The 26,944-nt window shown below is 32.6% G+C and overlaps 1 protein-coding gene across 2 annotated transcripts in view; it reads left to right on the top strand.

The window, feature by feature from the left end:
• The window catches only part of LRBA (LPS responsive beige-like anchor protein), a 637,829-nt gene that overhangs the window by 96,556 nt on the left and 514,329 nt on the right, over positions 1 to 26,944 (top strand). For both annotated transcript variants that reach the window (XM_069493475.1, XM_069493474.1), the window contains 10 exons: positions 145 to 297; positions 3,187 to 3,355; positions 5,625 to 5,704; positions 7,020 to 7,082; positions 9,030 to 9,127; positions 18,099 to 18,191; positions 19,368 to 19,476; positions 20,156 to 20,237; positions 23,312 to 23,435; positions 23,741 to 23,933. In XM_069493475.1, coding sequence (XP_069349576.1) covers positions 145 to 297; positions 3,187 to 3,355; positions 5,625 to 5,704; positions 7,020 to 7,082; positions 9,030 to 9,127; positions 18,099 to 18,191; positions 19,368 to 19,476; positions 20,156 to 20,237; positions 23,312 to 23,435; positions 23,741 to 23,933 — 1,164 coding nt within the window. The remainder of the gene's footprint in view (positions 1 to 144; positions 298 to 3,186; positions 3,356 to 5,624; positions 5,705 to 7,019; positions 7,083 to 9,029; positions 9,128 to 18,098; positions 18,192 to 19,367; positions 19,477 to 20,155; positions 20,238 to 23,311; positions 23,436 to 23,740; positions 23,934 to 26,944) is intronic.

Raw genomic sequence — 26,944 nt, 5'->3', positions numbered from 1 at the left:
AGAAATTTGGTAGTGAGCTTAATAGCATCTTTAACTTTGAGCATAGTTTGTGGGCCAACTTTTTTCTGATATTGACAGCCTGTAATTTACTTGCCTTGCTTTGAATTAGTAATAATAGTAATCTTTGGACTACTTTTTTTGCAGTCTTCCAAATCTCATGTCAGCAGAGTAGTACTTGAACTTTGCCTTGCATTTTCAAAGTATCTGAGTAATCTGCAGAATGGGATGCCTCTACTGAAGCAATTGTGTGATCACATTCTTCTTAACCCTGCTATATGGATTCATACCCCAGCCAAGGTAATTTGTATATTGATTTTGTGTTACTGTCTTTGCTAAGTTTTTTTTGCTTGAGAAGAGTGATAATTTTAAGGATTTTCTTTTATCCTTTTACTATGTAAGGTTTCAGTGGATTGGCTTTTATTGACTAAGCATACTTTTTTCTTTTCAGGAAAAATTGCAAGTCAGTATATACGTATTTTTTCTTTCTGTAAAAATATACATATTTTTTCTTTCTTTTTTGTAAAGCAATGTCATAATTTTAAAAAATAGAGCTGTGGTCTTTACATTCTGATAATAAATTGAATAAAATTTTACTTGAGGGAGGTTTTGTTTACTAAATATAAATCAGACGTTGGACAGTTCCAATGTAGATATAATGTTACATAGCAACTGTAGCTGTTTTATTGCAAATATGCACATATATCTATACTCACTCTCTCTCTATATATCTTTTGTTTTCCATTCTTTAACAACTAACCCTGCTCCCGCTTTCTCCCTCTTCTTTACACACTTTTGCCTTCCACCAACACAGTGAACTTCTGAGTTTTATTCTTATAGGTACAGCTGAAATGTCAGCCTTTCCTTGAAGGCAATATCAATACTGGTCTCATTTAATCATTTTAATTTCACATTAATTCACATTATAAAAACATTTGTGCAAAATAATTTATTTTTAGTTTTATAACAACAAATCATTTACTTCTATGTGAATATGAATGAGTTTGTGATCAGGTGTTTGAACAATATCTTTAATAAATCCTAGTGTTATATTAAATTATCCTAAAAATTCAGTAGTGGTAGTGTTAAGCAGGATTTGAACAGAGAAATTTTTATTAAATTGCATAATTGTATCCATCTTATCTATAATTTTTGTTAGAAGCTGTGTTATTTAGAACCTATTATTTTCCTCTCTCCCCTTCCCCTTTTGGTCCATTTACAGTGTATATCACTGTTTTGGTTGGAATAGCACCTACTTATTTTAGTTGTCAGGAAAAAATGTCTGCAGACTTTTTTTGCTTCTCTGGAGTCATAGTATCTTATTTTTAGCTGGTCTTTTCAAATGTTAAAGAGAAAAACAGCTGCTGACTTTGATTGCCATTTGGAAATAATCAAAGGAGTCAGCTGGAGGTTGTAGCTTTTTATCTCCAGGTTAAATTTGACCTCTTTTTCTTCCATGACCCTCAGTCTTATTTCTTTTCAAGGATTGTTTCAAGTTACTTTTTAAACCTTTTTACTAGACACTTTTTTTTGTCTTACTAACCAGCATATTTGTAAGGCTTTGTGTCTCTTTTGATGTGGTCAGAAAGCCTCTTATTAGATACTTAGTTTTAGGGGAATATTGTTTTATTTCATCACATGATTTTCTTAGATTCCTAATATTATTACACTCTATTTCTTACTTTCTGCTTTTTAATAACTTTCCTTAATTTCCTTTTTAGAATATGCAATTGATTTGATGATATTAAACTTTCCTTCTGTTTCAGCCATCTGCTTTGTATATCCATGCGGGTTTTACCAGCTTTTATTATAAAGGTAGTTATAACAAAGGGCAAGTCCAAATTTTGTTGGACTTGAAGGTCATATAGTTTACCATGAGGGGAGCTCTTTAAAAAAAAGAAGAATACAATATAAGGCATACGAAATTAGGTTTAGGGTCTTGTAAGAAACATGTATACACGACTGGTCATAAAGTTTAAGCTTTATTAGCTTCATGGTTAATCCACCTCCAGTTACCACAGTTGAAGGTATGGATGTGTGAATATGAAAAGCTTTGCTTTTGGAAGAGAGCTAATGGTGATTTGTTATTTCCATTTATCTTAGAATTTTTTTAATGATCTAGCAGGAGAGATGAATTTTCTTGGCTGCAGTGGTCCTTTGTTTAATCAGCAAGTAATTGAGTGACTATGCTGGGCACTATGGATACAGTGGTGAACAAGATAGACTTGATTCTTGTCTTCATAGAATTTAGATCTAGTGGGAACGACATAATTTGTTTAGCTATTGGAGTAAATAATGAGTGAATGAGGGAAGGTTTATTTATAATTAGCATATGATTAATCTTGAGGGCTTCACTTTCATTCATTTCTATATATTTTTAATTTCAAAATGTTAAGGGAGTACAAATGTTTTTGTTACATGGATAGCTTTTATAATGCTTGAGTCAGGGCTATTAGTGTGCGTATCACCCGAATAGCGTTCATTGTACCTGCTAGGTAGGTTTTTACCCCTTCCCTCTTCTCCCTCCCCTCTTCTTGATTTCCAATGACTTTTACTTCCCTCTGTTCCCATGTGTGCCCATGGATTAGTTCCAGCTGATTAGAGAGTATACATAGTGTTTATTTTTCCATTTCTGTATGTTGTTATTAAATCCTTTTCTTTTACCACAGTATCATTCTCAATAGACTTTCTCCAGTTTCCCATTTCTTTGTCTAATTTATCATTCTTCTGCCAGAATTTAAATATGTTCTTAACATATGACTCTCATCCAGTCATTTCTTAGCCCCAGGCTTTTAATCCTTTCCCATTGTTTTCAGAATGTACTGGTCCCTTATCTAGTAGGAAGCCTTCCTGTCCATTCTCCTTTCTAAATTTTCCGTTTTAAAAACTCAAATATCCTCAGTGGAGTAGGCAGGTATCAAAAGGTTTTCCTAGAGTGTTTACTTTATAATGCTACTGTAAAAGAAGAAATTACCTGGTTTGGTCTTATGAGCGAGAGTGTGAGTGTGTGTGTGTGTGTCCGCGCGTGCTTGTGTGTCAGTGGATATGTGTTATCTAACATGGATGTTATCGTCAAGCTCAACATCTTAACTTTTTGGAACAAGTAAGCAGCCTGAGGATGTTACTGGAAACAGGGGTAAAATGCTGGTGGGTTTCTTTGATTTAAAGTTCTTCATTTTGATTTTATAGGTTCAGTTAATGCTTTATACTTACCTGTCCACGGAATTCATTGGTACAGTCAACATATATAACACCATTCGGAGGGTTGGAACAGTGCTTCTCATCATGCACACTCTCAAGTACTACTACTGGACAGTGAATCCTCAGGATCGAAGTGGTATCACTCCAAAAGGATTAGGTATATCATCTCTGCCTGTATATATTATGTTATACATACGTCAAATCAGGATTTTGTTTTTTCTTTTTTGTTTTAACCTATACTGTCATCTTATTCAGACAGTTTCTCTAAATCTCCTTATGGCAGAATTTTATTTTAATCTCATTGATGATTTAAATAGGTTGTCCTAAATTGTGGTTGCTGTAGGTTAATAACTTACTACTTGTGTGGAAGAACACTACTTGTGCTGGTATGAGTTGTTGGGAGCTAATGTAACTGGGATAGTAGTTGTAAGGCACTGAAAATGAGAAGAAATTATTATTTATTGGTATTGATGTGGAGATCAATTATCACAATGAGATTCATTGAAAATAGTGTTTTGGGGAGATAGAGATTTCTTGCAGAAGTAGGGGGTATCTGCTTCTTTTAAAGATATAATGAAATTATGAAATTTTAGTAATTATTTTCCTGCATAATCAGGACTAACTTACCGAAGGGGTAATATTCTTTTGTCATGTCAGCAGTTCATAGAAGAGGTCAAAATAAAACTTTTGACACGTGGTGATTCTTTTGGTCGTAACTATTGTAAAACCTCCTTCAAACTGGCTTACGTCAATAAAAAGGGAATTAATGAGCTCTTATAAACTGTCAGTTTCAGGTACAAGATGGTACACATATTCAGAATATGGCTGTAGAATCTAATTTGTCTCTCCATATTTGCCAGTTCTTCTTCTGTGTTGGCTGTTTTCACATATTTTCTCTCTTTGTAGTAGCAAGCAGCCGATATACCTTCACATCCTCATTACTTTAAATCTAGCAAAAGAGCATCTACCTATATCAAGTATTTCAGCAAAAATCTCTTTTAGTCTCATTGTTGCTCATTGGCTCTGATTGTATCATATGCCGATCTCTGTGGCAGTAATTGTTCTGATTGCTCAGACATGGAAGTACCCCCCACATTGAAATACATGATTTGAGAGTGAAGATGGCATCAGTCTCTTGATAAAAGTTAAGGGCTGTTGCTTGAATTTAGGAAATAGATGCTGGGGAGACAGATAACATGTATTCTGATTGTGGTCAAAGGCTTTGGTTGTTTGGTGATTTACAAAGACAAGGTTTCATATTTGTATAATACTTTTTGTATCACTTTCAAAGTAAACTTGGTTCATTCTCACAGAATATGGTATCTGTAATTTAGAAAGCTGTGAGGGTACAAAAAAGTTACATGATATATTTATTTAAGCTGGCAAAATTGTGGCAGATGTAGAACCAGGTCAGAATGTCCTGATGACTATTTCTTGGTGCTCTAGGTGTATCATGTACTGTTCTAGGTGCAAGTTTTATATTCTTGCCTTCATTTTGTAACTGACTAGCGACCTTGGAAAAGTCTTATGCTTCAAATGAGAGAGCTGGACAAATTTTGTGATTCTACTCTAACTCTTTATCCAATTCTTTGCGAAGAAATCATAATGTGGAACAAATTTTAAACAATTTTCTTTGTATTTTAATTGGTCTGTTCAAGGTCGTGGTGGTCTTATGCTTTGGTGGTCTAGGAACTAGCTGTAAATAGTGATTAGTGGGGGAAAAATTATGAATTATATGAGGCAAACAGTCCTGTCACATAGGATCTTAGAACAATGGGTGTTTGGTTTCAAAAGCTTTCTACTTGGAAATTATATGTTTGAGACATGAAAATTGACTTAATGTGAGCCATGTGTGACCAAGGACTTTTCGAAGGAGAGAATGAGATGTCAGAGGTAGTCAACATAATGTTTTCTTTCTTCATGGACGATCCTGTGTTGTGAGGCACTCTTTTTTGAGATTTTTGTGTTAGCTCATACACTGATAACAATAGGAGAAAATTTTTTCATACCGAATTCACATATAATATTAATGTTCAAAATTTAGATTTCCCTTTTATTCTTTGTAAACTTCTGTTATCTTACTAATATTCTCAAAGAGTCTTAAAACAAAACATAAGTATGTATTATCTTTGGATAAAAATTTTGTTAGTTCATTTTTATGTTTTGGAAATTCTTTGACCTATTCAAAGTACAAAGTTCTTCATTATAGTTTTAACATGACCTATTTTGTACTTTTGGAGTATTGTATATACAGTTGCATGTGAGATTGAATGCTTGTCTTTCTAGAGGCATAAAAGAGAGGTTACTCTTTAGGAAACTGACCTTTATATAATAAATGGAAAAGTTATTGGGAATGAGAATTTTATAGTTAGATAGCTTTGAGGTCTTTGAAATACTAAGTGTGTATGTGTGTATTTTTTTTAAAGATGGACCACGACCTAATCAAAAAGAAATACTTTCTCTGCGAGCATTTTTATTGATGTTCATTAAACAATTAGTGATGAAGGTGAGTTCATATTGCTTATCCTATAGCATGCTGTGTAGTGTAGCTTATAATTTCACATGAAATACAATCTTGGTTTATTCTTTTTTATGACAGTTACATGTTGGAAAATCCTTTGAAAGACGTTTGTCTCCTTGTTTGTTTTTTGGTTCTTTCTTTTGGGCATATATGACATAAATAATTGCATAACTGGAGATTGGTAATTGTAATGTATGTTATGAATTTCTGTAGGAGCTCAAGTGTTTTCATTTTTCCATTCAGCAAATACATACTAAGTTTCTGTTAACTATTTGATACTATTCTTGGCACTGGCAATACAGTATTCAACAAAGGTGTTAAAGGAGGTTTCATTTTTAAGGAACTCCATGTATCTAACATTCCGATTTTGAGAAATAATATTTCTGTATAAATATACTAGATAGGTATGGCAGCCTTTAGAAATGATCACATTTATCCCTTCTCATTCTGTTACAGGTAAAGCAAAATTTAATATTATTTTTAAAGAAGGCATTTTGGTATTATAAGATAGCAATATATAAATGTATTTGTTGTCAATATTTTATTCACTATAATTTTATTTCTTATTCTTTACTTTATAATGCTTCATTAGCTGTCATATAAGCTTGTGGCAAGTGGACTTAACTTTTAGTATACCTTTCCAACTCCAATACTTTATTTCCATTTGTTTAAAAAAATTCCTTGAATTGTCTGTTTTTCTACTCATTTCTAGTTTTTCTTTTTTTGTTGTTTGCCAGTTCTCTTTCTTGTTTATTTTTTGAGACTGCAGCTTTTAAAAAGGGGATTTGTATATTGATAGAGTATGTTGAAAATTTTCATACTGAGATCATATTTAAAAGTGCAGTGTTTTCCCCCAGCAAAATTATTTAGGTACTTTACATTTTAACTTGATAATTTTAGAAACTGTTCATTTTGTCCTCTAAATTTAATTTTAAATAGAAGATATATCTTCTATATTTAGAGGAGTGGCAGGTATGGCTATTACTCTTTTATTTATTATTACGTATTATTTTTGCCTTCCTCAGGATTCTGTAGCTTTACTAAGTAGGCTATCCTATTATATAAAGTGTCGAAAACAGGATACTGATGTTAAATCTCTTTTGACTTCTACACGGTTTTGAATACTGTTTGCCTTTAGTGCCTCCTAAGTTTTTTTATTTTAAATTTAGATTCTATATTACAATATCTTTTTATATTTATAGCAGCTGGTCAATTTGACAAATCTATGTGTATAATTTACCTTTTGAAAATATTTTTTTTTTAAATATAAGCATAAGGTACTTGTATTATGTTTTTAAAGGATTCTGGAGTAAAAGAAGATGAATTACAGGCCATTCTTAATTACCTACTGACTATGCATGAGGTAATATTTGAATTTCATATTTTGGGATTTTATTTTTTGAAGCTGCATTATGGACTTTTATTAAAGTAAAAATTTAAGAAAATCTCTACTAATTATATGTTAACTGTAATGGGGAGTAAATATATCTATTGAGGAAATAAATCCTAGCAATCCTCCTTTAAATATACTTTATTACCACAGGATGGCTCTTGAGATAATAATCATGAAAGGATTTAAATAGTGTTAAAATTAGATTTTGTTGAATTAATAATAAAGTATACCAAAGCATACTTTCAGTGTATTTCCAGGAACCAGTGTAACAAGTGGAAAAATAGATTGTGAAAATGACTAAAAAGGATTGGATTTTAAAAATTCACAACAATCTTTTGACTCACTTTGCATGTTCAAATATTAAGTTAAACATCTCGTTTGTAATGTAATTTAAAATTATGTGGTTGAAAGGCAGGTTGAAAATTAAGTAGGTTGAAATATCTGTTTTTTTTCTTTTATTTTTTAGCACTGAGAAAATGCAATATATTTGAATAATATGATTAAATTAAGACATAAATAAGTTAAATTTAGGAATTGATGGAATAATGTATGTCACAGCATTTTAAATGGTAATTTGCATTTTTATGGTATTATTCATGTATTCTGAATAAATGTATTTTAATATGGAACAGTGCCTTCTTTAATAATAAATGAAAGATAATGATTGGACCTATCTGTTAATTGGGGCATAAAATAATGGCTTAAATTCCTTGATTGGATCATATTTGACTCAAAATCATTAATTTTGATATTTTCTCTTTTGAATGGGGTATTCTGTTATTTTTTAAAGATTTTCCTGACTTGTTATAATAGCTGAAGAGTTTTCAATAGAATTTACTAGCAATCTGTTATTATATGTGATTTTGTTTTTTACTAACCCTAAGAGACCAAATGTACTTTATAAGAGATAAACTGGAAGTCCCAGTGGTTCTCTGTTTTCAGGAGTCTTTTCGGTCCTCCAAATAATACTTTTTCAGAGATTCAGTGCCCTAGCTCTAGATTATTAACTTACTGAAAATTAGGATACAAATAGCTTCAATAGCAAAACTTCAAAAGCAATGAAGGAAAACCTAGAGTCAGGGCATCTAAGTCAACTAACCTTTGATAACTGCTTCCCTTTTCCTTTTTGGATCAGTATTACTCAAGTTGCCCCTAATGATATGTATACATACTGGAATATCCAACAAAGGATTTTAGGGGTTTTCATGAAGATTTTTTGGGGTCTAGAACTCATATATGCTCCTGTGCTGATGTTTTGAAAATGTTCTCAAATTGTACCACATATAGTAGTATGTTGACTCAGTAAATGTTTATTGATCATCTTCATCTTTAGTACTGACAACGTATAATTCTGTATATGAGAATTATCCAGTTTTTATTTTCTCAAAAAGTGTTCTTTTAGAACTAGTTTCTTGAGAGGCACAGTGAACGAAATATTCCGGGTTAAATAAGTTTAGGAAATGGTATATAATATGTTGCCCTCACCACAGCCACTAGATTTACAACATTTATTAGTGTATTGAAGGCTCTAATATGTTTTGCTGTAATAAAAAAGAACAATTTGGTTTCCCTTTTCCTCCCAATTTCTTGATATATAAACTTTCCTTTAAAAAAAAAGTGTGTAAGTCATCAACTGTTTCTGTAGAATATGTTTTAGGAAATCTTGGTTCAGTATAACATAAAAGGTATTTTATTTGTTTGTTTAAGAAATTGTTTGACTATTTGCTGATGTGTATTTTGAGTTATAGTGATGAATCTGTATATTTAAAGAACACAATTTGTTACAAATAAATATATATTGCAGATATGTATACTTATTTTTCTGAAGTTGAAATTTCTATTGTTTCAGAAGTATTCATTATTCAAACAAGTTGTTTTTACCTCATTTTTACTTTTAAATTTCTAAAATGATTGTAGGATGACAATCTCATGGATGTCCTACAGCTGCTTGTTGCATTAATGTCAGAACATCCTAATTCTATGATTCCCGCATTTGACCAAAGGAATGGGTTACGGTAAGAGTTAATGTATTTAATTTAAGAGATTAGTTTGGAAGAATTGGAAAATTTCTTTACATGGAAAGGTTCTTAAATATGAAAAGTATTACTTGATATTATATTATGAAATGACGTTATAGCATGAAAAGAGTTAAAATTTAAGATCCATTTATATCACGCATTATATTTTTTCAGTGAATCTTTAATTATAGAGGCTTTGTTCCTGTTTGTTATTATTTAATTTGTGAAAACAGATAAATCATTTCAGTATTTTGTAAGGTAGGTGCTATATAGAGCTATTGTATTGTTAAATTCTTTAGCAGAGTTATCTTTAGAACATTAGTACTGAGTTGTGATTCAGAATGAAAAAGTGATATTTCAAAGGGAAGATAGAAAGCTCATTTGTTTACATTACTTTCATTTAATGGAAAGGATTCTGGGCCACAAAAGTTTAATAACTACTTTGCTGGATGATCAGTTACAGTAACTAATTTGGCTATCTTGTTATAGTAAATCTCCTACATTGATCTTCTATTACAAATTTTTTGATATCTTTCTTTCTTTTTTTTTTTTTTTTTTAAGAGACAAGGTCTTGCTCTGTCACCCAGGGTGGAGTGTAGTGGTGGGATCATAGCTCACTGTAGCCTCGAACTCCTGGGTGGAAGCAATCCTCCTTCCTCAGCCTTCTGAATAGCTGGGACTATAGGCATGTGCCACCATGCCTAGCTAATTTAAAAGAATTTTTTTTTTTGTAAAGACAGAGTCTTGCTATGTTGCCCAGGCTGATCTTGAATTCCTGGCCCCAAGCAATCCTTGTGTCTCGGCTTCCCAAAATGCTGGGTTACAAGCATGAGCCACTGTGCCTGGCCTATTTGATATCTTTTAATTTTCATTCTCTATAAGATAAAAAATGACTTTAGTCATTATACTTAAGGGGTGTATTTTCAGAGTTCACCAGAGAAACAAAATCAATAGAGTGTGTGTGTGTGTGTGTGTGTGAGAGAGAGAGAGAGAGAGAGAGAAGGGAGGGAGGGAGAGAGATGAAGAGAGACAGACAGACACACACACACACACACATACACACACATACACACACACACACACACATACACACACATACACACACATACACTCAGAGATATTGATTTATTTTAAGGAATTGGCTTACATGATTGTGGAGGCTGGCAAGTCCAAAATCTGTAGGGTAGGCTGGCAGGCTGGAGACCTAGAGAAGAGTTGATGCTGTGGTTCTGCTGACTGAATTTTCTCTTTTTCTAAGATAGTCAGTCTTTTTTGTATTAAGGCCCTCAATTGATTGGATGAGGCCCACACACATTGTGGAGGGACATCTGCTTTACTCAAAATCTGCTGATTTAAACATTAATCTCATCCAAAAGATATCTTCAAAGAAACATCTAGAATAACATTTGACCAAATATCTGGATACCATGGCCTAGTCTGGCTGACACATAAAGTTTACCATTATAAGCAGTAAAGTCATTTATTTGTAGTTTGTCATTGATTTATAGTTTTACTACCAAACAGAAAGTATTTATTATTCTCTGTCACTACTGTCTAATATTTGTTACTTTGAACAATTTGAATAAGCTTGCTGTGAACATTCATGTATAAGTATTTGTATTTGTATTGACATATATTTTCATTTGTCTTGAATATATACCTAGGAATGTAATGGCTGTGCTATGTTAACACAAAACAAACTGGGCTTATAAATGCTTATTAATTTGTTTCTTTTGTGCACATTTCATATTTATTAACTGAGTTTCAGAAAAAGTTAAAAGGTTTATGTAAAGACTGGCAGGTTGTTTTTTGTTTTTTGGTACCAAAATATCTAATTTTATAACCTTATTTTCCTGGTACTTGTGTGGGTGTGCCTTGGTGTATTTTGTGATTTAGTGTCAAAATTTACTACTTCCTATTTAAAAAATACTTGCAAGGTAGTAAGATAGATATTTCAATATAATTAAGGAGAATTATTCTATTGAAAGTCTGGACAATGAAAGTCTATACTTTATACTTTTAGTCTTAGTGTATGAGCTCTTGGTTCACAGCCTTATCTCAGTTTCACTAGGTCTGAGTAACATCATTGTCTTTGTGGCTAACTTGTCTTAATATCCAAATCTTGTAATTTTTTAATTCCTTGACTTTAGTGACTCTTACTGACATTCTGTGTAATTTATCCATTCCTATTTTAAAAACCTAGACCTTTTCAGCACTGGAATATTTCCACAGAAATCTTTAACCCCAGTGTTTTACATCACAATCATCCATCTCCTATTTTTCTAGTATCACCCTTTCCGGTGCTCTTCAGCCTCTTAGAGACCTTTTGTCCCTTGATCTTGCTATTTTTATCTTGGTGTGTCTTACTACATCAGCCATTGTTTACTTCCTTCCTAGCTTGGTTATTTGCTGGAACTGGTTTCTAATGAAAACTCCCTTTTGTGCCTTTGTCTTGTTATATCTGCTTTTGAGAATTCTAATCCTAAATCAATCTAGGTGGACATGCACTCAGCTAAACCTTGGCTGGTGGGGAAAAAAATCATGCAGCTGTGTATGTTGAAACTGTTATAAATTATTGGTCTTAAAACTCAGCTATATTTTTAACATCGTTAGACATTCTGTTTATTTATTGCTTCAGATAAAATCCCACATTTTTGCAACTCTTCCTCATTCTCAGCAACAAAAGCCTCATTAAAGCTATTAGCAGGGACTTATTTCAACTTTCATCTTTTTTCCCCCCAGAGGTGTATATCAGAGCCCATTCTTCTTTGGTTATTTGCAGTACTGTAGTGGTGGATAAGGCCTTCTTCCTGTTTATGGCTGTCCTCTCACCATTGCTCTTGATCATATTCCTTTTTATCTCTTCCATTGCCTCTTTTTGCTGACTCTTCCATAATGGTCTGTTTTTCTAAATAAAAATTTTTTGGGACAGGCACTCTCATTCTTTTAAATATTCTCTTTGGCTACTTTCTTGCTACAACAACAGAGTTAAGAGTCATGACAGAGTCTATGTGGCCTGTAAAATCTAAAATATTTACTGTTTGGTTCTTTATGGAGAAGTTTTCTAACTCCTGTGCTAAATAAATGCTAAAAGATTTTTTTCCTTGACTGTTTTAAATCCCCTCTCCTTCTTATGTATTATTTCAGGGTTAGGAAAAAAAAAAAAAAAAGAAAAAAAAAAAACTATAGCAAAGTGCATCTGTGTAGCTATGGGACTTTGGGTTATATTTCTTTTTTTAAAATCTTGAGTATGTAATGCATTATCTTAACATTTACTTGAGTACAAAATTTTTTTTTTTTTTTTTTTTTTTTTTTGAGACAGAGTCTCACTCTGTTGCCCAGGCTAGAGTGAGTGCCGTGGCGTCAGCCTAGCTCACAGCAACCTCAAACTCCTGGGCTCAAGCGATCCTCCTGTCTCAGCCTCCCGAGTAGCTGGGACTACAGGCATGCACCACCATGCCCGGCTAATTTTTTCTATATATATTTTTAGCTGTCCATATAATTTCTTTCTATTTTTAGTAGAGATGGGGTCTCGCTCTTGCTCAGGCTGGTCTCGAACTCCTGAGCTCAAACGATCCACCCACCTCGGCCTCCCAGAGTGCTAGGATTAACAGGCGTGAGCCACTGCGCCCGGCCTTGAGTACAAAATTATTTGACTCGATGTAGGTTGCACTAAGTTTTGCCAGTATCATTTTTATTTTTAATAGCTTTATTGTGCCAGCCTGAGCAATAGTGAGACCTCGTCTCTACTAAAAATAGAAAAATTAGCCGGGCATGATGGTGCGTGCCTGTAGTTCTACCTACTCGAGAGGCTGAGGCAGGAGGATCACTTGAGTCCAGGAGGTTGAGGTTGATGCCACAGCACTCTAGCCTGAGCAACAGAGCAAGACTCTGTCTCAAAAAAAAAACAAAAAACCCTTTATTGTGGCATAATTAACACACAATAAACTGAACGTTTAAAAGTGAGCAGTTTGTTAACTTTTGACATATGTATAAACCTGTGAAACCATCACCACAAACAAGATAATGACACATCTGTCATTGGCAGAAGTAATCTCGTGCCCCTTTGTAATTCCTCCTTTCTACTGATCCCCAGGCTGACACTGATCTCCTTATTGTTGCTAGAGATTAATTTGGATTTTCTAGAATTTTGCATAAATGAAATCATACAGCATGCATTTTTATTTGCCTTCTTTCACTCAGCACAAATTATTTTCAGATTTACCTATATTGTTGTATTTATTTTTTTTATTTCGATTTTTTGAGACGGAGTCTCACTGTTGCCCTGGCTAGAGTACAGTGGTGTCATTGTAGCTTACTGCAATCTCAAACTCCTGAACTCTAGATCCTCTTTCCTCAGCCTCCCTAGCAGCTGGGAATACAGGTGCATGCCACCATGTCTGGCTAATTGAGATTAACATTTAAATTGGTGGACTTAGAGCAAAATATATTACCAACCATAATGTGGGTAGTCTTCATCCAATCAGTTGAAGGCCTTAATAAAACAAAGACTGACATGCTCCAAGCAAGAAGGAATTTTTCCTGCAAACTACCTTTGTACCAGGACTGTAGTTCTTCTCTATCTAGATCTCTAGATCTTCTACCGTGAAGATTTGAAATTTACCAAAGTCTCCATAATTGCATGAGCAAATTTCTTAAAATAAATCTCTGTCTCTCTTTAAATCCACTCATCCTCTTCTGTTTCTGCAGAGAACCTTGAATAATACACTCAGTATAGGTGCATGTTTTATTTATTTTAATCCAGTTTGACACAGTCTTTTCAGTGTGTTTAGACCATTTAAGTTTAATGTAATTATTGATATAGTTTTATTTTCATTAACAATTTTATTATTTGTTTGTTTTCTGTTTGTCCTAGTATAACATTTTCCTCATTTCTCCTTCCCTGTGTTCTTTGTATTTGCATTTTTTTTTTTTTTTTTTTTGACAGAGTCTCACTCTGTTGCCAGGACTAGAGTGCCATGGCGTTAGCCTAGCTGACAGTAACCTCAAACTCCTGGGCTCACGCAATCCTTCTGCCTCAGCCTCCCAAGTAGCTGGGACTACAGGCATGCGCCACCGTGCCCGGCTAATTTTTTCTATATATTTTTAGTTGTCCAGCTAATTTCTTTCTATTTTTAGTAGAGATGGGGTCTCATCTTTCTCAGGCTGGTCTTGAACTCCTGAGCTCAAACGATCTGCCTGCCTCGGCCTCCCAGAGTGCTAGGATTACAGGCGTGAGCCACCGTGCCCAGTCTGAATTTTTAAAATATTTTTTAAAAATTATCTGATTGGGTTTTGGATTTATCTCTTTGTGTAATTTTTTTTGTGCTTGCTCTAGCGATTTCAACATATATAGTTTCTCCGTCTATATGGAGTTAATATTTTAACTCTTCAAATAAAATATAGAATTATCACAACTCTATTGATCCCTTAACCTCCACTGATGTCCTTTATTACATCTACATATACTGTAAGCCCCTCCAGATAATGTTATAATTTTTTCTTTCACTGGTTGTTTATAGTTTAAAGAATTTAAGGGAAAAAAAGCTTTTACTTTTATCCAGGTATTTAGAATTTCTTTTGTTCTTCCTTCATTCCTGAAGAACTTCCTTTAGCATTTCTTGTTGAGCAATTTTGCTGGAAACAAATTTTCTTAGTTTTTCTTCTGAGAATGTCTTTATTTGGCCCTTATTCCCCAAGGATTTTTTTTTTTTTTTTCTGCATGTAGAATTCTGTGTTTGTAGTTCTTTTCTTTTAGCACTTGAAAATGTTTTGCTACCGTCGGCTGGCCTAATGAGAAATCTATGGTCATTGAAATCTTTCTTTGTAAACATGTGCTAGATTTCTGCACTTTCTTTGAAGACATTTTCTTTAACTTTCCTTTTCATGATTTTCTGTTGTTTGTTTTTAAGAGTTGGGCTCTTGCTATGTTGCCCAGTCTGGTCTTGAACTTCTGTGCTCAATTGATCCTACTGTCTCAGGCTCCTGAGTAGCTGGAACTACAGGCACACACCACTATGCCTGGCTCCCCCCTGTAGTTTCATTGTGGTTTTCTTTGTAATTATCAGAAAATTTGAGAAGTTTTAGGTCATTATTTTTTCCATTTTTTTTCTTTTGGCTTTACTTATATCTTTCTCCTTTCACTTTATGTCTGTAAAGACGTGAATATTAGATCTTCTGATAGGGTTATGTTACTCCCTAGCCCTCTGTTTAGTTTGTTTCATTTTTTTTTCCAGACTGTATTGATACAGAAACTTGATACGTATAATAAACTTGACCTTCAAGTTCATGGACTTTGTCTTTTTTATTTCAATATTGAACTCAGCTCATACAAATTTTATTTCAGGTAGTGTACATTTCAAGTCTAAAATTTCAATATGGTTCATTTTTATAGTTTCTTTTTTGATGAGAACTCTTTTTCTTTTTAATTATTTCTAATTGACACATAATTTTACATATTTATGGGTACAGTGTGATGTATCAATACTTGTATACAATGTGTAATGTTCAAGTCAAAGTAATGAGCATCCCCATCACCTCAAACATTTATTATTTCTTTGTGGCTTTTTCAGTTCGACTGTGTTTACCTTTATTCTCTGGAGCTCCTTTAAAATCTTTGTGAGAATTTGAGCATTTTGCTCATCTTATTATCATCTGTTGATTGTCTTTTCCTATGAGTAATGATCTCATTTTCTTGGTTCTTTGTATGTTCAGTAATGTTATAAGTGCTGCAAGATAGTGATCTAAGTGATTTTGTTTTCTGATTCAGTGTCAATCTTATCATATGCCTTGCTTAAATTGTTGTGAATTTTTAGTTTTTGGAGTCTGCTTTCATGAGTTTTTATCATTTTTAATTTCTGTGAACAGATTGAAATAATGTTACCATTCAAATCATCCTTTTGAGTGTTCCTATTATCTGAATTATATTTTCTTCATTGAAAATGTTGTAGTGTGTACATCAAAGTATATTCCAATTCAAAAAATGTATATATGAAATATCTGTATACATTTCTTTAAACATATAATCATAGTAAAGCAGATTGCATGAAAGTATTCCCAAATTTCAGTATTGTTTCTCATGGGTTACTTTTATTATCTTCCGTATACTTTTCTCTGTTTCTAGATAGAGAAGCATACATATGTTTATAAATTTTTTTCTGACTAGAAAAATATATAAATTTCATTGAAGTACTACATGATTTTTTTCCCCCTCTAATGTGTGAAGTATTTTTTTGAGTTAAATAGGAACTAAACTTTGGTTAAAAAGCAAAGTAGGCCCATGTAACTTTTACAAAATTTACTACTTATGTTTAGCAGGTAAACTAATTAGATTCTGCTTTGGTCAGAAATGTTCAACATTTAAAAAGTTATTGGAGGGTAAATACTAGGTACATAGATGCAATTCAAGTTATTTTAATTTTCTTATTAATCCTAACAAAACATTATTTGAAAGCACTTAGTGGTATCTAGAGTTTATCTTTTGATGAAATCATTGTGATTTTAACCAAACATATTTGTTAATTTAAGCTATAGCAAGCAATTTTTGGTATTTTAAAATATCTTAATGTATTGTGTTTTTTAAACCAGTATTAAACTTATATTAGTGTTACTTTTATAAACAATTTAATTTTTATTTTGCCTAATGTAAATAATTGAAGAAAAGAAACTTACAAACATATTAGTGTTGTCCTAATGATTGACAGTTACAGTTTTTATATTAAGATTTGAATTAAAATGCTAATTTCTGATGTCTCATTTTATGAGATTACAATGAGATATGGATGTGGATGCTTTTAATTTATATTTTAAAAGGAATCAAACTTTTTTATATGTTTCTTTTCTGTTAATCACTAGAGGTTGAAGAACTTTCCTTTTTGCTTAAAATTCTTTTGCTTGGTTATTAAATATTGAAATCTTGATCTAGGAGGATATTGACATTCTTAATTTTTGTGAGTAATTGTAAAAATTTCTGACTATTCTTGTTGTTCTAAATGTCTGTGAGAAAGGGCATGATATAATGAATCAATTGAATATTGCTTTCATTGTTTTTTTTTTTTTTTTTTTTTTTTTTGTGGCGGAGGGAGAGACAGGTTCTCACTGTGTTGCCCAGGCTAGAGTGTAGTGGCATCATAATAATTCACTGCAATTTCAAACTCCTGGGCTTAAGCAATCCTCTCACCTAGGCCTCTTGAGTAGCTGGGACTAGGGGTGTGCACCACCATGCTGGGCTGAGTTTTGTATTTTTTTGTAGAGATGGGTCTTCCCATGTTGCTAATGCTGATCATAAACTCCTGGCCTCAAGCAGTCCTCCTTCCTTGGCCTTTCTAAGTGCCAGGTTTACAGAGGTGAGCCACCTCACCCAGCCAGACTGTCACCTTCATTATACTTTGCTTATACTCAAATCAAAAGGCACTTAGAGGTTTTTTAAAAATTAAATTAGATTATTATATAATTTTAAATAATTGAATGTGAAATTTATTTTTAGGGGTCATTTGGTTTTAAATCTTTTTACTTTTGTACTTATTTCTGACTGTCATTAATTACTAGCCTGTTCTCTTATTTTTCATGGTGATAATTATTTACAAATTTAAATATGTGCTACCACTAAACAATGCTTTCTTTGTGTTTTCTATAACAAACAAAGTTGGTAACCTCTAAAGGACATTGATAAGCCTGTAGCAGAGGAAAGATAGTGTCTCAAAGTCATTATAAGTTGCGTATGACTATAGGCATGGAAAAATCACCTTATTTCCTGCATTGCAATTTCTTTTCATTTCTTAGTTTTCATTAAAAGGATCTCTGGCCAGAGATAAGCAGGTTTTCAGATATCAGAAATGCACATTAAATTCACTTATTTTTTTTTTTTACCTGAAATAGGTTTATAATAATATGAAATAATATATATCTTAAGTCTTTATTTTTGAAAATTATACTCAGAATGGTTTGTTTTTAATTTTTATTAATTCAGTGTTATCTACAAACTTCTGGCATCGAAAAGCGAAGGAATCAGAGTGCAAGCTCTTAAGGCAATGGGCTATTTTTTAAAACATCTGGCCCCAAAGTGAGTACGCATGAAATCTAGAATGGACTGTTGTATTTTACTAATTTTTAATAAACCCTTGGAATAACATTTCTGTTCTGTGGTCTCTGTAGTCTGTCTTTTATTCTTATTCATAAAATGCTGTATGAACTTAATTTCATTAGTACATATTTTAAAAATAAAATTGAATGGGAATATTTGGTTTGTTTTACATGAAAATTATATAAATTATTCATATATTTTGTGTTAATTATGAGAATTAGTTTGGATAAATTGAATTCTAGATACCAAGGAGACTTCATTTCAGGTGACTTGCATCATTATTTACTTTATCTGTACTGCAAAGCTGATACAGTAACCTGAATGTTGTCACGTAGTGTATTCTGCTGTATACCCACCTAACAACTGAAACTCCCATGCGTATTTTCTTAGTTGAATGCAGACATTCCTGTTCTACCTAGGAGTAGTTAATTATAAAAATTAAAAATTTGAGGGGTAGAACAAGTGTTGGTAAACTGTAGTTTTTAGGAATCCAGCTGGCCACCTGTAAAGTTTTATTGGAACACAGCTACAATAATTTATTATATTTGTGTATTATCCATGGCTGCTTTCATGATATAAGGGCAGTGTTGAGTTGTGACAGAGATCGTATGGTCCACAAATCCTAAAATATTTATTATCTAGCCATTTGCAGCAAAAGTTTGCTGACCCCAGGGGTAGAACTAAAGTTTGTGATCCTTCAGTTTCTAAATTTATGATTGAAAGGTTATTTTTGCATATATTTTTCCATAGTATTTATTTTCTTAAATTATTTTACATTTCTTCTACCTTTTCCTCCACATTGCTTTTCTATTTAAGTACTTATTGTGCTTTAGATGATTATCCCCGGTAGAGCCTGCCTCAGTGCTGGCAGTTAGTAGCAACTAGTTAAATAAATAATTGCTCTGAAGATTTTGGTGGAGGTTTTTGCTGTGCTGTGACATAGCCAATTTTGTTTTTTAAAAACTTTAGCTTTGCTTATATTGTAGTTAGCATTTCTCTACTAAAAAGTTTTAGATTGAAGAAAATTGGGAGAGTAATTGGGCAGAATTTGCTTGTAATGTGAAGAAAAGTTTTGTGTTTCCTTTGTCCAGCATGCATACTAAGTTGTGTGTAGTAAAACTCTGCATTTGATGATTTCTTTATGTGTAATTGCAGGAGGAAAGCTGAAGTCATGCTTGGGCATGGATTGTTTTCATTGCTAGCTGAAAGACTCATGCTTCAGACAAATTTAATCACAATGACCACATATAATGTTCTGTTTGAGGTAGGAATGTAGTTAGAATTTACTATAAAAGTGCTTGTTGACAGTATCTAGATAAAATAAAACCATTTAGATTTATAATGTACAGTTTTGAAATTATATAAAGGAGATATGGCTGAATTTTTGGAAATCAGTTATTAATCTGTGATTTAGTAAACCAGTTATTTCTACTTAAGTATTTCCTCCATTGTATTATTTGATGTCTGATTTTATAATTTAGTAAAAATAGAGTTATAATGCTGAAGTTGTTTTGTTTGTGTTTTTTGAGACAGAGTCCAGCTCTGTCACCTGGGCTAGAGTGCAGTGATGTCATCATAGCTCACTGCACCCACAAACTCCTGGGCTCAAGTAATCCTCCTGTCTCAGCCTCCCAAGTAGCTGGGAATACAGGCACATGCCAGCATGCCTGCCTAATTTTTTTATTGTTTATAGAGACGGGGGTCTCACTTTTGCTTAGGCTGGTCTTGAACTCCTGGCCTCAATCAGTCCTCCTGTCTTGGCCTCCCAGAGTGCTAAGATTACAGGCATGAGCCACCAAGGCCATCTACTGAAGTTATTTTATGTGTATTAAATATTTAGCATGAGAATATTGCACTGTTTGATTAATATTGTACTTAGAGTTCATTAATAGTAATGCTAATATAGTGACTTTCTAATGTTTTGTATTGTTTTACTTCTGTAGATTCTTATAGAACAGATTGGTACTCAGGTGATACATAAACAGCATCCAGATCCTGATTCTTCAGTAAAGATACAAAACCCTCGTATGTATTTTATATACTTTAACAAAAACTACCTTTTACTACTTAAAAAGAAAGTCACTGTGAAAAACCTAATGTTGATATTGTTGAAACAGATTGGTAGATGAATATTTAGTTAATGGTAAGGATATCATACTAATTTTCTTTGTTTTATGTTGACTATAACCTTGAAGTGATGTTAAGTTATGTGGAAATGCCTTATATAAAGGTTTTGAATTGTATGCATAAGCTCTTGATTTAATGTATGTTCAGAACTTCAGCAAAATTTTGATTGCACTATTTAGTGATGTCAGGCTAATTTACTTGAACTGTGGAGGTAGCTTTTATCTTAAACTACTGTCAATATAAGAATACCAAGTTTGGAATAGAAAAGTATCTTGTTTTTATTTTTTTTGAACATAGTCTTGTTAAACAGTCTTTTATTTTGATATTTAGAATTTTTAAGCACTTGTAGAAAGTGTACATTTTTTCATCTTACTTTTTAAGATCATGTCATTAAAATATCTAGTTTGTAGAGTTTTAAAGTTTACTTTTTATGTGTAGTGAGGTGTGTTTGTGTGTTGCTCTACTTCAGTGCTAATTTTAAAAACATGTGACTTTTAAGTTTAATTTTTCTCAGCTTTCGGAGAGAATGGTGTCATTTTGAGAGTGAAAAGAAGAGAAAATATTGAATTTATAAATATATATTAATATACATATATATGTTATGTGGTTATAGGGAAGATGACTTATATAAGAATTTTATAATATATTATTGTCTCAGTTTATTTTGCACTGCTATAAAAGAATAATTGAGATTTTGTAATTTATAAAGAATAGAAATTTATTTTGTCACATTTCTGGGGGTTGGGAAGTCCAAAATCAGGGTCCCTGTGTTTGGTCTGGTAAGGGCTGCTCTCTGCTTCCAGGGAAGGCTGACGGGCAAGCTATAGGTAGTCAAATGTTTTGTGAAGCCTCTTTTATAAGGACCTTAATTCCGTTAATGAGGGAGAAGCCCTCCTGTCCTAATCAGCCTGTAAAGACCCCACCTCTTAATAACATCACATTGGCAACACCTGAATTTTGGAGGGAAGACATTTAAACCATAGCAATTACCTTATCTAATACTGAATATACTAGATCAGAAAACACAGGTATCATAGTATGGTGATTAAAAATATAGACTGCCTAGGTTGAACTCTTGATTATATGTCATACTAGTTGTGTGACTTTGGGTGTATTACTTAATTTTTTTAAAATTTCAGAATATTACAGAGGTACAAACATTTTTTTGGTTACATGAATTGCTTTTGTACTATCTGACTCAAAGATGTAAGTGTGCCCATTACCCAGATAGTGTGCATTGTACCTGTTAGGTGTGCATTTACCCAACCCCACCTCCCCCCACCACCTGCTTGATTTCTGATGAATGTTATTTCCATATGTGCACTTAAGTGTTGCTTGATTAATTCCAATTTAATGGTGAGTACCTGTGATATTTGTTTTTCCATTCTTGTGATACTTCACTTAGAAGAATGGTCTCCAGGTTAATACAAGAGGTAATAGTTTCCCATTTTTATGGCTGAGAAGTACTCCATGGTATGCATATACCGCATTTTATTAATCCACTCATGGATTGATGGGCATGTGGGTTATTTCCGCATCTTTGCAATTGTGAATTGTGCTGCTGTTAACATTTGAGTGCAGGTGTCTTTTTATAGAATGTCTTTTTTTTCTTTGAGTAAATACGCAGTAGTGGGCTTGCTGGATCAGATGACAGTTCTACTTTTAGTTCTTTGAGGTTATCATCATACTACAGAGATTGTATTAGTTTGTAGTTCCACCAACAGCGTGTGAATGTTCCTATCTCTTCGTATCAATGCCAGCATTTGTTGTTTGGGGACTTTTTGATAAAAGCTGTTCTCGCTGGAGTTAAGTGATATCTCATTGTGGTTTTGATTTGCATTTCCCTTATGATTAGAGATGTTGAGCATTTTTTTTATGTTTTTTTTTTTGCCTATTACTTCATTTTTGTGCCTTAGTTTTCTTATGTTTACAATTGCATATTAGCATCTACTTATCATTGTGTAAGGATTAAATGAATTAATAGCTGTATTTTCTTTGCTGCCTTGTAATAATACATCTTCAAAATTAGTGGCAGTTATTATCATCTCATTATTATGATTATCAACATCATTGTAATCATTGTTTAGGTAGAGAACTTTTCAATTTATCATTAGAGGAAGTCAGAAATTGCTCCCAAAATATCATTAAGTATATGACAAGGTAGCTTCATTTTTGCTATTTTGAACTCATTGCTTCAGAGTCCCCAATATCCTTGGCATAAGCCTGGTTTAGAATTCTTTAATTTTTAATTGGGCGAAAATTTGACATATTATTTAATTTCAAATTCAGAGGTATAGCTGTTTTCTGTTTCTTATACTGGATTAAGTACATATTTTCAAAGGATTTTTTTCTTTAAGCTAAGTTCTGGAAATTTAGATGGCTTTATACTAAGACCATTATAGTAGCAGTTTTATTTACATTTGCTGGGGGGATGGGGATATTGAACATGTTTTAATTTCCTTTGGGTTTTTTGTCTCTAATTTTACTTCAAAAATTATGGAAACAAATCTTCACAGCTTTTAAAGTTTACTGTGATAAAGGGAAGGCTATATGCATACCATAAATTGTGTTGAGGAATCTGAGAACTTATTCCCTTTTTCTGAGATTTCAGTCATAGAGTTTTTGATTTGTTTGTTTTTAAGATCAACTTTACTATTTCATAGAGGTTAAAGAAAATTACCACTTTTACCATCATTCAATTCATTTATAATCTCAATTGTTTTATTTCAACCTTTTAAAATTCAGCTTTACTTTGCACATTCAAATCATGAAATAAAATTTCTTTCTTGTTTGTAAATGCTTTCCAATGAATTTATGTTCTTTTCTGTAGATGATATCTTTATAACACAGAAGACGATGTTTTCAGTAGACATTTGTTCAGGGAAACTGAAGAAATTGCAATATATTGATGACCTTCTATCATGAATTTTTTGTTGTATTTAGTTTTTACTTATTTATAAACTATCTTACAGAGATACTAAAAGTAATTGCGACCCTACTTCGAAATTCTCCCCAGTGCCCAGAGAGCATGGAGGTTCGCAGAGCCTTTCTTTCTGACATGATTAAACTTTTTAATAACAGTAGAGAAAACAGGAGGTAAGCTGGATCAGAAAGCATTTATTTACAGTGTCCAAGTATGCTATTGTATAAGCCTATTTTGTGTTAGGAAAATTGCTTAAAAATACTACGTAATGACTTTTCCACATATGTTTTTTTATTAAGGGTGTGTTAAATAATGTTCCATATAAATTAAAGGTTTTAGTGCTACATTGTTGAACTGTTTGAATATATACATAAATGTGGGTTTTTGGTGGTTTATTTTATTATGACCCTTTATATTCTAGAATTCTTTCAGATGATAGTATTTTTCCAGTAATTCATTACCATCTTATAATTTTCAGGAGTTTATTACAGTGCTCTGTGTGGCAAGAGTGGATGCTTTCTCTTTGCTATTTTAATCCTGAGAATTCAGATGAGCAAAAGATAACAGAAATGGTGTATGCCATATTCAGAATCCTACTTTACCATGCAATCAAATACGAGTGGGGTGGCTGGCGTGTGTGGGTAGACACCTTATCAATCACACATTCAAAGGTAAGTTTCTTTATGAAAGTATAATTTAGCATTTTAAATATCTATCATTTTGAATTTTACTCATTTGAAAAAATTCATATAGTTAAAATCAAGAAAAAAAGCCAAGTTATTCTCTGAAAGCACAGTAAAATGAAAAAGGAATCAAAAGAAATATAAAGTATTCACAACTTCTTCATAATTAAAATAATATTTTCAAATGTCAGTTTTATATGTACTTAATAAAGTTAAACCTCATGCCACAGCATGAAGGAATTTATGTTTTGAAGTAAGCCATGTTCACAGAAATGGATCTCTGAATTTTTTAGTGGTTAGAAGCTTTTGAACACAAGGTGGCGCACTATATTCAAAGATGAGAAGTTGTTTTAGAATGTAAGGTGGTTAAGTAAACAGAAAGGTACTAGCTGATGTTACATCCAGTTAAAAAATGGGTTTGGAAGAATCTACTGGCCTGTTTTTGTTTTTGTTTTTTTAAAAACTTAAGCCAGTATAAGTTATTTATGTATAGCTTTTGTTTAAAATTTATGAAATATTCTAGGCATACAAAAAGGTGTAAAGAATAATGTATCTATGATTGTTTATGCAAATGGGTTCTCATCCCCAATTGCTTTGTCTGCCATTCTTCACCCTACCCCCTACTCCCTACCCTACTAACCTTAATATGGTGTTGTCATTTCTGTCTTCCGTGTATCTTTACTACATATATAACTCTAAACAATCAAGAATTGTATTTTTCATGTTTAGACTTAAGGTAAATGCTATCATACTAAATGCATTTTTCTGCAAATTTCTATTTTTAGTTACTATTATTTGAAATTCATCTACATCGACCCATATAGTTATGTTCATTTTCTTAGTTGTATTGTATTCCATAGCATGACTCTACCCATTTATCAGTTAATGAGCATTTTTATACATGTCTCATGTGTATTCAAGAGTTTCTCTGTATATATTCCTAGAAGTGGAATTGGTGACTTGTAAGGTACAAATATTGAACTTTACAAGATAGTGCAAATTTTTTCCAAAGTAGTGTATCAGTTTATCTTTTCACCTGCAGTGTGTTTACTCATTGCTTCATATCACCTAATCACTTGGAATGGCTGGAGTTTAGAAATTTGCCAATTTTATGAATTTTAAATGTCTTACCATCATAATCTTAATCTGCATTTTCATGTTTTGTGGGAGGTCTTTATATATTCTTGTTCTTAATTCTTGCCTAGCTGTATTGATTATGAATATCTTCTGCCAATTTGTGGCTTATATATTTATTTTTAGAATTTTATATTTGTGCCTTCTCAGGAAATTTTACATTTTAAATAATTAATGCAGCAAAATTTCTTAGTTTCATTTATGGTCTTTGCTTTTTGCATCTTGTTTAAGAACTCTTTCCTTATTCACAAGGAATATTATATAATTATGAATTGACTAGAAGGAATAAAGAACAATAATGATAAATTTGGTACATATTTAAGTGTTTTACTGACTATCAAAATGATTATTCTACAATATTTTGCTATTCTCTAAGAATGTATTGCCATTTCCTATTTACGTATTTTTAGGTGTTTGAATAGCCTTTGTTTTTTTTTTTTTTTGGGTGGGGGTGATATTTGAACGTAGCTAAGGATTATTCTGCCTTCTCTTTGCTCAGTGAGCAAAAGGCGTGCTTCTGTTGTAAGGGCTTATAAGGATAGTTTAGGTTGGAGGAACCACTCTATGAATATATGTTTGAGTAAAATCCAGTGGTAAATAAGAAAAAGATCTGATTTTATAAAATGGCTTTGTTGTAGTCAGTATATTTTTGAGGCTGATCAGTTTAGTCTAAAGCACAGTTTAGCCAACCATGGTCTAAGGGCCAAATCTGGCTTGATTTGTTTCTCTAAATAAAATTTTATGGGAACATAGCTTCTCTTGTTCATTTATATATCATATATGGCTACTTTCACACTAAAAAGATAAAGTTGAGTAGTTGCTCTGGCAACTACATGGCCCCCAAAGCCTAAAATATTTACTGTTTGGCCCTTCACAGGAACTGTTTACTACCCCTTGTCTAACTTGCTTTAGTTTGTTCTGATGCCCAGCTATTCTGCTATCTAACGCAGTGGGCTGCTGCAATCTGGACTGATTTTCTACTAATACCATTTTCCCTTTACAAAAGATTATGAGAAAAATAGGGTTGAATTTGGGGCTCATACACATTTTAGGTAGATTTCAGAGATATCTGGGGGGGATGCTAGGGTTAGGGAGGTGCCAAGTTTAAAGAACATTTTTCAGATTTTCTAATGAGTGTATGTCAGTTCACCTTAGTTTTTTCAGGTCCTTAGGAAGAATGGCTAGAGGAATATAACCTTTAGAGTAATAATTGTTAAAGTGTAGCCTGAAGACCTTGGGAGCCCATGAAGGGGGCCATCATGAGTCTGTGAGGTCTTCCTTTCCTACTGCTATCTACAAGGGCTGTCTGGAAAGTATCCAGTCTTTGTATCCATGTATCCATTATATCCATGACTGGATACTTTCCAGACAGCCCTTGTACATCAGGGTGGATTTTCTTCTTGTGCTTCACCCAAACCAATATATGCAACATATTGAAAGGAAAAGCAAATATAAGAAAACAACACATATTGAAAAGAAAAGGAAATATAAGAAAGCAACTGTCTTCTATGAAGCCAGACATTAAAGAGATTTGCAAAAATGTGCAGTGATAGCACTCCTCTTCTTCTTATTTGGTCCTGAGAGCAAAAAGTTTGAGAACTGCTGCCTTAGAAAGTCATAGGGTATTTAGGCCTTGTCTTTTTGAGTTCCCTATCTACAAAATAAAGGAGTTGGGCTAGGTAATACTATCTCGAGTGCTTTGAGTTTTTAAACATTTAGGACTAAATATTTATATCCAGTTATCAATCCATTGTGTAAGTAATGAAAGACCATGGACTTCAGAGATAGGGTAGTTCTGGGTTTGAATCCTGATTTATAGGAATTATTAGCTGCAAAGGTCAGACAGTTTTAAAAACTTTTTTCAA

The sequence above is a fragment of the Eulemur rufifrons genome, chromosome 18 (assembly GCF_041146395.1).
Source record: "Eulemur rufifrons isolate Redbay chromosome 18, OSU_ERuf_1, whole genome shotgun sequence".
In the NCBI taxonomy this organism is placed as follows: domain Eukaryota; kingdom Metazoa; phylum Chordata; class Mammalia; order Primates; family Lemuridae; genus Eulemur; species Eulemur rufifrons.
Note: the sequence above shows the minus strand (reverse complement) of the source record. Positions and strands in the feature narration are given on the sequence as shown.